The sequence below is a fragment of the Echiichthys vipera genome (genome assembly GCF_963691815.1).
Source record: "Echiichthys vipera genome assembly, chromosome: 14".
Classification (NCBI taxonomy): domain Eukaryota; kingdom Metazoa; phylum Chordata; class Actinopteri; order Perciformes; family Trachinidae; genus Echiichthys; species Echiichthys vipera.
In genome coordinates, this window is record NC_139839.1 from 1,774,886 (window position 1) to 1,787,966 (window position 13,081).

The 13,081-nt window shown below is 42.5% G+C and overlaps 1 protein-coding gene across 1 annotated transcript in view; it reads right to left on the minus strand.

Annotated features, from left to right (window-relative positions):
- The window catches only part of ncam1a (neural cell adhesion molecule 1a), a 263,654-nt gene extending 263,339 nt beyond the window's left edge, over positions 1 to 315 (minus strand). The window contains exon 1 of the mRNA XM_083927354.1: positions 148 to 315. Coding sequence (XP_083783480.1) covers positions 148 to 199 — 52 coding nt within the window. The 5' untranslated portion in view covers positions 200 to 315. The remainder of the gene's footprint in view (positions 1 to 147) is intronic.
- Between the last annotated feature and the right edge of the window lie 12,766 nt (positions 316 to 13,081).

A 13,081-nucleotide genomic window follows, 5' to 3' on the forward strand; every position in this document is an offset into this window, starting at 1 on the left:
GTCCGGAGTCAGGGACGAGGATGCCGCCAGCAGGACCAGAGGATGCTGCTCCAGAGTCAACACAGCTCGGCCTGCACTCTGTAGATGTGGCTTTGGCCAAAGCCTTGGGATAACCTAACATGCATAATGAATAAGTCAGCTTCTTACCTGCCCAGCCAATGAATAGAAATCCCCAGATGAGGTCCCTTATTTGCAGCATTGTAATGTGTCACAGATATTCTCCTTGGAGAGCAGACGCACTTTAAACAAGCGAGGTGTCTGTGCTGAGGAGCGGGGGAGATAACAGCCTTTCCCAGGGACAACAACTGCTACCGGACGGAATTTTGGTCCTTGTCGCTACCCGTGTTCACGGCACAATGAGTGACAAGCAGCAGCAGCCGTAGCACGCACTCACACACACACATATGCACTCAATAGATAGCAACGCGAATTACTCCGCCCGGTAGGCAATACCCGCCCGCCCACACACACACGCACACGCACACGCATGCACACAAGCACACGCACACACATAAAAAGAGAGGCACACACACACACACACACACACACACGCACAGAGGGGGCGGGCTGAGGTGAATGCAGTAAGAAAATAGTGCGCGGAGCTGCCAGTGTAGACAGCAGATGGTCACCAGAGGCTCTAATTCGGATTACTGGGCTTACAAACTAGCTAACAGAGGTTTAGAAACACATGGAGCGAGACAATTATTCTAAACTGACGACTAATTAAAACTGGGATTCAGATAAAGAAATAAAACTAACAAAGTATTTAAATTCTAAACATTTAATACAGAGTTATTTCTGACACCACCCCAGCAAATGTCTTGTTCTAAACTACATTGTTTAATTCTGGCGCAAAATCATCCAATGGTCTTGTTTGGCACTTTCATAAATCAAATAAGCCATCGAGACAGTTTTATTTGTGTATAAACTATTAATGGTGAAATCAACAACAGTGATCAGCTCGGGCAGTAAGGTGAAGGCATTCAAACGTCTTTTTTAACCACTAATACTGCTTAAAATAACACCAAACCAAATAACACTAATTAAAACAAATGTGTGACAGCAGCTCTCTCAGGTGAAGTGGTCATTTGGTCTGAACCTGGGGTGCTCCCACACGGCAGCTGTGGCGTTCTTTGTTTTTATACCTCAAAATCTCAACCAGCCAGTCCTCTAACCTGCTCCTCACAGCGCTCTCATGCTATGAACTGTTAATGGAGAAATCTGGTAGAGTCGCTAACAGTCGGACGTGGCTAACACTGTTCAGCTTGGGGCAGTACGGTGAAGGCATTCAAAGGTCTTTTTTAACCACTAATGCTGCTGAAAATAACAGCAAACCTCTGCAGCAGCATGAGAAGAGACCCTACACACAAAACAAAGCAGCAACACTTTAGTTAGTGAACCCAGAGTTTATTAAAAGAGTGTTTTAAAGACTTACCTACTGGCTCCTGTACCAGCTCCTCTCATAGTAAAGTCCATTCAAGTGGATTACCAAAGTCAATCCCAAAGGAAGGAGCCCATTGATGAAAATCTGCTCAGGAGGCCAGTGATGAAGTAGCAATACGTAGATAAAGGGTCTATACTTTGATTCACTTTTCCCAGAAGCAGCGTCACCAGGTTTTACAGTGTTGGGCTGTGGCTGTCCCAGGTATTTCCTAAATTCATCTAGAAAATTATGAAATAGATGGATGCTAGCTCATGACCGAAAGAACGATGTCGCGGGTACAAGCGGTCGAAATGGGTTTCCTCAGGAGGGGGGCCGGAGTCTCCCTTAGAGAGGAGGTGAGAAGTTCAGCATCCGTGAGGAACTCGGAGTAGAGCCGCTGCTCCTTTGCGTTGAAAGGAGCCAGATGAGGTGGTTCAGGATCATCTAGTAAGGATGAACCCTGGGCGCCTCCCTAGGGAGGTGTTCTAGGCACGTCCAGCTGGGAGGAGGCCTCGGGGAAGACCCAGGACCAGGTGGAGAGATTATATCTACACACTGGCCTGGGAACCCCTCGGGATCCCCCAGTTAGAGCTGGTTAATGTGAAAGTTTGGGGTCCCCTGCTAGAGCTGCTGGCCCTGTGACCCGACCCCTGATAAGCGGTTGAAGATGAGGTGAGATGATGGATGCTAGCCAAAAAAAGCTCATTCATTTGTTTTTAATTTAATTTACACTAGATTCGTGTAAAACTAACTATGCATTATATAAATCCAATCACTAATCCGGCCTAAATCAATCCCACGGACACTTCCAGACTCACTTTCACATACACACTTCTTTAATTGCCTGGCTGGGCATTAATGCAAAAGACATTTTTTAGAATCTCATGATATATGTTAATTTACAATTATCCTACACACAATATTATTATATGTCCGTTGCTAATTGTAATTCATCAAGTCAGAGAGAGGGATCACAAATAACAGGTTAATAACAGCTGTGGCTGAATCATGTAGCAGCAGCGTGGCTGCCATCTCCCCGCACCAGGACCTTGACTGAATTAATGACCTGCCGCAGCATACATAATAATCCTGTTTTCAACCTGAGATGAAACTGTCTCTCTGCGATATCCCCAGTGTTACGAGCTAGAGGTTAGAGTAAGTGTTTTCTTCTTTTATTTACTTTTATTTGAGAGGTAGATGATTACACTGTGAGAGATAAAAAGAGACGTCGCTACCAGAGGGCAGCAGGTGTGGGGAGTCCTCGCTGCAAAGAGACACAACACAGACCACACCACAGCTTGACACCGTTCTCATGAAGGTTGTTGTTTTTGGGGATCCAGCCACGAAAAACAATTGCTACCTGTCTAAGCTATAGCCCACCTGAGCTGCTCTCTGGTCATTGACAACAGTCCACCTGTGTTTATTTCTTTCCCTGTTTGGCTCACTCTAGGTTAGCACTAGTGATAGGGCCGTAACTTTAAACCCTTAAACCAAACCAGTCCGTATACCAGTTAGAGAGGTGTATTAGAAAGCTGCTCGCTGAGCCTAAATAGCTAACATTAGCTTCACTTGATAGTCATAATGGCGTTGTTATACATCTTTTGTTTTCTTTTCATCATCTTCTTTCTTTCACTTTCTCTCACTGTCTCTGTGCACCAGACTACTGGTTTGATATCTTTCTGAATTTGTCTAAGCTTTGGGGGCGACAGTAGCTAAGTCCATGGGTGACTTGTAGGGTCGCTGGTTCAAGTCCCTGTGTGGACCATGTATGGAGAGTGGACTGGTGGCTGGAGAGGTGCCAGTTCATCTCCTGGGCACTGCTGAGGTGCTGTTGGGCAAAGCACCGAACCCCCAACCGCTCGGGGCACCGGTCACTGGCAGCCCCCTCGCTCTAACATCTCTCCTTAATTGCATGTATATAGGTCCTGTCTGTGCATGTGTGTGTATTTCGGGCCTGTGTGTGTAACATGATTAATAATAAGAGTGAAAAATTCAATTTCCCCGTTGCGGGATAAATAAAGTTATTCTTCTTCTTCATTCCTTAAGTGTTTCATAGTTTACCCGTCTTGTCTTTTCCTTGGCAACGTTGCCTCCTTCCACATGGTGGCGCCCTAAGTGGTCGCCTGAGTTCCCTATAGGGAGAACCTGCCCTGAACACAGCAGTGACATTATCACCATATGAGGTTAATAATGGTTTAAAGATGATGTATAACGTAAGCGTGTTAAGTTAAATGTTGACATCAGTGGTTAGTCATTAGATGTGAGAAAACAAGACAGTGGTGTGTTTGTCTCCCACAGCCCCACAGAGAGTGTGGTTTTTATCAGGGCAACATCAGGCTTTGCCCAACATAGATAAGACCCACAGTGAGGTTAAATAATGACCACACAGCCAAGACGGTAGAATCCCTTTTTAGTACAGTATTTACAAGGTAGCTCGTTCCAGTCATACAGATATACAACATATAGCACATAAAACACACATTGAGCAGTACATAACATAAAGCACGGACAACATACGTACAGCACACACAGGGGATGGGTTTTTACAGTTGACATTGCCGTGATGTTCAGAGTTCGTATCGTATATAAATATATATATATTTCCTATAGATATTATTACAGTTACTGGAAGTGTGTCTGTCTATGTCTTTGTGTCTGTCTTTGTCTCTCTCTGTCCATCTGTCCGTCTTTTCTCTCTTTCTCTCTCCTTCTCTTCCTCTCTCGGGTGCAGACAGATGTCCGTCCTCCACAGAGCTGGGTCTGTCTAACGTTTTCAAGGTTTTTGTTGCCATCGCACGCATGGAATAAATGTTATGGTGCAATATATCATAGCAATAATGATGATTATCATGATGCAGATCACAAACAGAAGTTTCTGAATCAAAGAAGATGCAGCTGTTTACAAAGTGCAGACAGTGCTGAGGTACAGTGTTACAATGATCAGCAGAAAACACCTTCATCTCATTAACATGAGTCTAAAGGTATTTGTGATTATTAGTATTGTTCCTGCCTCTAAGGGGGAATTATTGGGTCTATGTTTATCATAAATAAGTCATAGAGTGTGGTCTTTACCTACTCTGTAAAGTGTCCTGAGATAACTTTTGTTATGGTTTGGCACTGTAAATAAAATTGAATTGAATTGAATTGAATATATGGCAGGCAGTCAACTGTAGCACCGCATTGAGGACAGGTGGAAGATGTGGTGAGCTGGTTGGGAGGTCAGAAATGATTTCACTTGAAACGGACCTTTTAGGATTGACTGATTCGTCTGATGGGAGGGGGTGCAGATGATTTTTGATGCTTTGTAGATAATGCGCTGTAGTTTATCACTCTGAACTCCGTGAGCTGATGTTCAGAGGTAGCTGAGAAATGCTCTTTCAGCGTAATCAAGACCTGTGATGAGCCTATGTCCAGTGGGAAAAGTAGGTTCTGTAGTGTGTACTTATAACCTCAGAGAACCTGGATGCCAGTTGGGAGAGAGTGCCTTCAAGGCAAAGCACTTTGAGTTTTCATTTAAAAATTCAAATCTCCGACACTGATGTTACAAATATGAGCACTGATTTGAATATTATTTATTTATTATTCAGAGGGTTGTATTTCCCAGCTTATGTTATGCATTATATGTATTATATATTCATTTTGTGTTTTATTTTCCATCTTATTTTTCATTAAATATGATATCTTATTCCTATTTTTGTGGTCATCCTGCACCAACGCATTTCAAAATACCACTGCACGCAATCGGATAGCACTACGACCGACTACAACCAATCAGAGCAACAAACATGGGGACAACTTTGACGGTGCAGCGCTGTCGTCTTCGATTACACGCCCATAACAAATAGTACAATTTGATTGGTGAGTTGGGATTTTCTGACATAGTTAATGAGCCCCAATGATGCGTGCCAGGAGGCAGCGGCACAGCACATGGAAATTTGGCACCTGTGCGTCTGGGTTTCAAGGGTGCGTGACAGATGTGTAAAAATGTTATACAAATCCAAGTGTAGGAGATCTATGTTTTGTTAAAATAGATATTTGTGTTTGGAAACCTGGGTCACTGCTCTGCTGTCTGTCTGCCATTTCGTTCAGGGATTCTCTTCTTTCTCGGGGAACGGCAACACATTGTACGTCAGTTTTAATCTGTCAGGGAGATAAGCTCACTACTTAAAATGTCTTTCCATTTGGTATGAAAACTAACCCACATACATCCCCTTCTGTCAGAGAGCTAGAGTCAAATTTCAGTAGAAGTAGTATGTCATGTGAAAAACACATCTGTGTTGTTTTTCACACACCTGTGGCTCGTTCCCTCCTCAGCCCTCCCTGCTGCCAGCCTCACCATCTGCACATCATTAACTCCTTGGAAGAGCTGCTACAGCTATTGTTGAGATGAAACGGCAGGATGATGAAGGAAAGTGACATGCTCTTTTCACAAAATGCTCTATCCTCACAAGCTAGTAGTGAATGTGATTATTTATATTGGAGGTACAGGAATCACACTGTAAGGAGTTTTCATTTAAATTCTACTAACAACACTGCTTGTCATAAGCCTGTGCAGGCTTCTGCTGCATCCACACATACTCTTATGCGTTATCATTATGTGTTTTATATTGTTTATATGTGAAATAGAAAACTAAACCCTAACCTGCTCTGACCTACGGCTAAGCTATCAGTTAAATGCTAAGTGACAGCACATCAGTTTAAGCCATGCTTAAATCCTTCAGCAGAGGTTATTACCTTTTAGCTTAGCATTAGCTTTAGTTATTTTGAGTATCAAACACTTACCTACTTGAAGGCTTGAATGGTAACACGTATTGTCGTTAAAGTACTTCTATGTACGCTGTTTCTGCTTCAACCATCTCGACTCGCACATGTGCATGTGATGTGTGTTGGCTAGCATGATAGCACCTAGCTTCTACTTTTCCAATGGTCACTGACATAGTGTGGGGTGAACAGTCGAACTGTGTTATTGTGTCCATTTAACAAACAGGTCATATTTGTGGCTACCTGATCTCATCTCATCTTCAAGCGCTTATCCGGGGTCGGGTCGTGGGGGCATCAGCTTTAGCAGGGGACCCCAAACTTCCCTTTCCCGGGCCACATTAACCAGCTCTAACTGGGGGATCCTGAGGCGTTCCCAGGCCAGTGTGGAGATATAATCTCTCCACCTGGTCCTGGGTGTTCCCCGAGGCCTCCTCCCAGCTGGACGTGCCTGGAACACCTCCCTAGGGAGGCGCCCAGGGTTCATCCTTACAAGATGCCCAAACCACCTCAACTGGCTCCTTTCAACGCAAAAGAGCAGCGGCTCTACTCTGAGTTCCTCACGGATGGCTGAACTTCTCACCCTATTTGTGGCTACCTGACAAATGTAAATTAAATATTCACTCTCCTTTTAGGTCTGTTTTGGTTCATCTAGGAGAGTCTTTAGCTAAATGCTAGTCGCTAACTTTGTCTGTCTGCTGTTTGGAGCCAATGGCCAAATAGTCAGAGGGTTAATTAGACTTTTTTTGCTGAACACAGTTGCCTGCTGCTGCTGGAAACAGGGTTGTAGGTTAATGAAATATAATTTTAAAAAATCAAGAAAGGAAAAATTATTTGTGTCTGATCTTTTTTTTTTTATATTGTTAAAAATGCAGGACCAGTCAATCAGTCCTCCTGGATTGAAAAATCTAGTGCGCCCCATGTATACATCATACATTTTTTCCCAAAGAATGGTCATTTTAGTTATTTCTTATCTAGCTAATGTAAGTTCAAGTGTGTATTTTTCATCTGTCTTCGATGACGCGACTCCACCGTTATTTTGACTTCACTTTGTACAGTTGGAGGAAGTGGAAACGTATCGTCCATCTGATATACACCTGTCTGGTCAATTAGAGGCCCAAAGCCCCAAAAATCAACAAAGAATCATCTGTCCCTACTTTATTTGAAAGTGAGTTTTCTGTCAGATTACCCTGGATACTTCAGGTTTACAGACCACATTGTGTGAGAGTCATAGGTCTACCAGACAGCGATTGGCCTCTAAACTCAGTGACCTAAAATCAAGCTTGTCGATACACTACACTTCTCAAAGCTAGATTGAAGTTGAGCACAGTGAAATGTTCCTCTCTCTGATGAATTTGAAAGCAGCCTTCTCAAACTCTGCACATACATCATTCTACACTGTGAAGGTCAAACATCCAAGTCGTGTAACAATAAGCAGAAACACGTTTGAGTGAAGGGGGACTTTAATAGTGTTGCAAGTCCTTGGGGGGCAGAATCACAACTTCCATAACATCAGAGTTTAACTATAACAGTTTCAACAACCACAGAAGAATATACATTTGAAATAAGTGAAATTCCATTTGCGGTTTTCTTTGATAAGGAACTTTAACTGATGAATGTTGATTTGATCATGGGTACGAAACTGAGCCAGAGCCTTGACAAAATCATGCAGGGGGTTGGCTGGCTCAACTATGTTGTCCTCAAACTCTTAATACTGTGTCATTGAACTGACAGAAAACGCAAGTAGCGCAGCAGTGGAGCGAGTCAGCTGAATAAGATGCTGAGAACGGGTTTATGGTGGGTTTAAGCTAAGATTTTCAACAGCAGGGAATGGCTTTATATAGGTCTGAACTTGCAGACAATTGTCCAGGTAGGAGCTATTTACCTAAATGTGATTTAAAGTTAACAACTAAATTATTTTATAGCTTAACATGACGCCGTTGGAGTAAAGTCAAGATTGTGCTGATGTAATGTTGTCTCAGTAAAAATAAGGAGAGGCAAAAGATGGACATTAGTCTAATGCCAGCGAGGAGCAAGTTCGGAAAGTCGAACTGGAGAAAAGAAAATAGTTTGTTTTTTTGGCAATAACTCTGCGTTAGAAGAAATGGTTTTGACATGTGGTTCGAAACCCTGAGGCAGACAACCCAGAGTGGTGCCAAGAATACTCCCTGAAACATTTATAAAGTTTGTAAAGTTGAACAGCAAAATTTCAGTTTTTATTTTGTTGAGTTGAAGTACAAGTATTTCCCATTTGAGGGCAAGATACACAATACATATACCTAAGCATTTGTCATAAACTGCAGAAAAGCTTACGTCAATGGCCAGAAATGTTACAGAACAAGAGTACTGGTCACTTGTAAAGACCAAATTCATTCAAGGGAACTTGATATAGAATAACATGAACTACAACCTGTATGTTTGCGCTAGATTAAGCTATAATGGCCAGAACTGCAAATGCAACAGAACACATTTACCACATTTAACTAAACAAGAAACCAAATAGAAAGTTTGTTTGCACTAAACACTGAACCGCCGGACTCATGGGTCGCGTACACACAACAAAGTAACCACGTCATGATTAAAATGTAAACTTTGAAGCAGAAAATATGAGATGAGATTTGATGAGACTGACATTACAATTTTGTCCCAATCAACAGTTTAAAAAGTAAAATGACTGTAGGTAGCGAGTACAGAATCAGAGCCATTTGCGTGTTTGCTTTTCAGTTCTGGCGGAAATTCAAGTTACACAGAAAGATCGTTTTTCCTTGTCACTTGGAATGAGGCCCTGGGAACTTTTACGGTGAAAAAAAACCAAACCAAACATACACATTTCACCTGTGAGTCATTACACCGTTCAACACTTAACAGGAGTCACCCTCACTCAACACCAATTAGCCTAATGACTGTCAATCATTCATCCAAAGTGACGCACAGGTAGAGCAGCGTTCCATGCTTGCAGAGTCTGAACCAGGAAGTAATAATAAACCAATAAACAATTTGGTTCTCCTCCATTTCCAACATTCTCAATGTCAGCAAAAAATGTTCTACAAGTCCTTTTATTTACAGGTTTCTACCATTAGTGTATATGGTTCGTGTGGCATTTCCTGAGGTAAATGAACTCCACTGTTCTCATTCACTGTTAGTGATGGACGGATGGACTTTCATAGCCTTTCATAGACTCTCGCCAGATGAATTACGTTCCGCCTTGCTTCACTCATACATCTGGGATTGCTACATAGGAAAGCGATTTCAGGAGGCTGGGCTTTATCAAAAACCCTTGCATATGATTGGATAAACCACTTGTTTATAACCTTTATTGACGTACTACTTCAAAACCAACCTGTGACTCTGATGATAGCGACGCAGGGAAAAGCCAAACCCGGTCTGGAGAACAGAGAAAACATGGTTTCCACCAACAAAAGCCTTCAGAGCCGTTCTCCGATGTTCTTTTAAAGAAGAAATATTCGCTAGATTGGACAACACGGATGAAACAGCAGCCTCCATGATGACGCCTGCTTCCTGGATGCAAACCGCCATTGTTGTCTGAATCACAACAGTCGCTTCTCCGCTATGTCATATCTATATAACCCCGCCCGGGGGTCCTGATTGACTCGACCACCTGAAATCACTTTCCCATGCAGCGATCCGAGATGGTTGAGTGGAGCTAGGCGGAGTCAAGGTGGAACGAAATTCATCTGGTGAGAGTCAGGTTAGGACTTTCACCCAGGACAGTGATGTCCGTGTCTTGTTGTGTAAGCAAAAGTCTGTGATGACTTATTTCAACTTTAACTTTTGTTCCATTATGAACATAATGCCATATATGTAAGATACATGACAAACATGCTTACTTTCACCCAAACCCTGATCATTCCCTAAACCATACCAAGTAGTTTTCTTGCCTAAACAGGTTTGCGGCACTTGCTCAAAGGTGTGTTGTGCAAAAGGACATGCTTTAACTTTGATTACTAAATGCTGTCAGGAAAAGTGCAGTCCAAATCCCACACCGAGGCAATGACCTTTTAAGATATCAACTTACCCACTTGAAAATCCAGGTGGACAGTTACAGGATGATAACAGCCAGGTCCTGAGAACTATGAAGGAAATAGGATTAAAGACTCAAGAGAGTCAGAGAAAAAAGAAAATGCCTCATTACTTAATCTTAACAGCACTGAACATTTGGACCTGCAGTACAATGGTGTTCAAAGTGAACCAGTGCTTTAGCAGTCATCCAAGCCATGTTGATGTGGAAAACAAATGTTTTGGTTGGCCCACAGAAATAGGATGGCACTTTACAAATGATTATATACAGTAAATCAGTGTGTGCTGTGAGAGATACCGCTCTAACACAACAGTGTCTCTTGGTTTTGGTGCATAGATAAGAGAAAACTTGGAGGCCTAAAAAGCTGCAGCAGAATCAGGTCATCTTAGAGATTTAGCACCAGTTCTCAGAGGCATTCAGTCAGACATTTGGTTGATGTGCTTGGCTGAGGATTCAATGGTGCAAAGCCTCCATCTGTGGGTTTTTGGCTTGAAATGATAAACTAATTGTAGCAATATATACTGCTGGTCTGGCATAGTGGTTTGTGTGTTTATTTCTTATAATGTGTCATTTTAACAGGTTGTGACACTCTCCCCCTCCCACACCTGCACACATGCTTTCATACATGCTCAATAGGTGTGGATGAGCCGAGTGTCTCTGCCAGGGACGATGGAAGAGACCGAGACCAGTTCACGCTAAGATGGTTTAATGTGAAAACGCATGTTCTCCTCTCTGTTGTTTCCTTCAGTCTGCACTTGTCACAGTTTTTCACACCAGAGAGATAAATAGAGCTTTTCAGACACTCTCCAGGTGCTGCTTTGCAGAAGCCAAATTCCTGCCCCCTCTAACTCATTTGGCTGAATGAATCCTACACCTTATGACAAACTGTGTCATTAGTACTTTCTGACTGCACTGTCTCTGACACAAGAGCAGTAGCTTACCTACTATTGTGCATTATAATTAAGTTGATTCATTTCTTAGAACTATTATATTATATATTTTCTTTTTACTTCTTAGGCTGGTTGGCTTTATCCAGGCCTTTTCATTGAGCTCACCAGCAGAAGTCTCTCTCCGTGGGTGCTCCTCTCCAAGTATTTGTGCCTTTCCACAGTATATTTCAGAATGGTCTTTTTTATCAAACAGAAAAACAGAGGTACCATCGCGAAGAGGAGATCTAACAAGCAACAAAGGTTCCTACCCTTTCAGAGCCTGAATACAAAAAAACACCAGGATTCCTGACCTGCATACAGGTTATCTCATATATTCTAAAGGCAGTGTCAACCACATTTACCATGACTGCAGACATCCCAACAGAAGTGATGGAACTGATCTTACTTTTCTCATCATAAATATGCCAATTCAAACTAATTGTATGTTCTTTTGTGCCACTACAACTGCAATGATGTGATGTATCAATAATGAAATCTGACAACACTGTGGAAATAAAACTGTAATTCCAACAGCAACTGTAACATTGATTGATGCAGAGAAAAGAGGCTAATCCACAGGAGGTGAGAGGAAAGCTCTTCTTCAAGCAGCCTGGTTCGGTTTGAGGTGATTAATACATGCGAAAAATAAGATGGATTAAGAGCGCTGTCGGGCAAAATAACAGGCGAGGCTGGGGCAGAGACAAGAACAAATCAAAGTCTTAAATATGACATGCCAGAACTGCCACACTGCGGTGGGGCAGAAAGACCTCATTTACATAGTATATGAATTAACTCTGGGCCACTAGTTTTAGTGATTCAAGTTTAGTGTGCTTACTAAGCAGAAAATTACAGTGGGAGGCGACTGACGGATGCCCCCCTAGTGTTTATAGGGATAGATAAAGCTTAAATGGGATGGAAGTCTCAGATGAAGAAGTAGGATGTTTACTCGTTTTTATACGACAGCTAAATGCCTAGTCAATATGTATGAGGCGCGTTATTGACTTGTTTCATATTGTTTAAACTTTAAAGTGCCTGCTAGAAGAAATAAGCGATCATGTATATCAAGTTGGTCATGATCACAAAACTAGCACTCAAAGGTATATTGTTCTGACACAGTAAGTCTTGTTTTCTCTCAAGGGGCTCATTTTCCAAGAATGACTGCCCAATGCATGGAGATCTAATGCTATCTGCTCAGCCATTATTCACCTTTAAATGTATATTATGACAACCAGACTCAGTGTGTATTTTACGGCCTCCAAACAATTGAATAAATTGACTAGTGGCTCAAACTGGAGACCGAAAGACACCAAAGAAGATAGAACTTTTAACGGTTTTTATTAAACAACTTCCCAATCCCAACAGGAAACAAACATTCCTGAGGAAAACTAGCAAAGTACAAAATGAGGATCTTACCCAAAAAGGGACCTGGAGATGCCGGCCAAACTCAGCAAAAACTGGAGGGGGGACCAGGCCACCCCTTATAAGGACGTCCGAGCTAGCCCCCCTCCCTACCTAACAAAACCAAATTATAAACAGAAACCAAACGAAGAAAGAAGGCCGCCGGCCGTCTCCAGGCCAAAAATAAAATAACTACTAAATCAAAGCTTTTAACAAATCATATTGTGGGACCAAAGGTGCTGGTGGGTCTGTGTCTCTCGAGGGAATGGTCTTGCTGGCTTTATATAGCAGGTTGGCAATCAGGGAGGTGATCGGCTGCAGGTGTGTCAGCCTGATTGCCAGCCTGCTGAGAAAAGGGAAAACAGGTTTAGGCACATGGAGAAGATCTTTCATGGCCACACGCAACAATGTAACAGCAGAAAGAATAGAGAGGTTGCCATTTTGACTCCAAGTGCACATGCACGTAACTCATCCATTCACATGTCATCCAGTGCAGCATATCTGCGACAGCCATGTCAGCCCTGAGTGAATTTG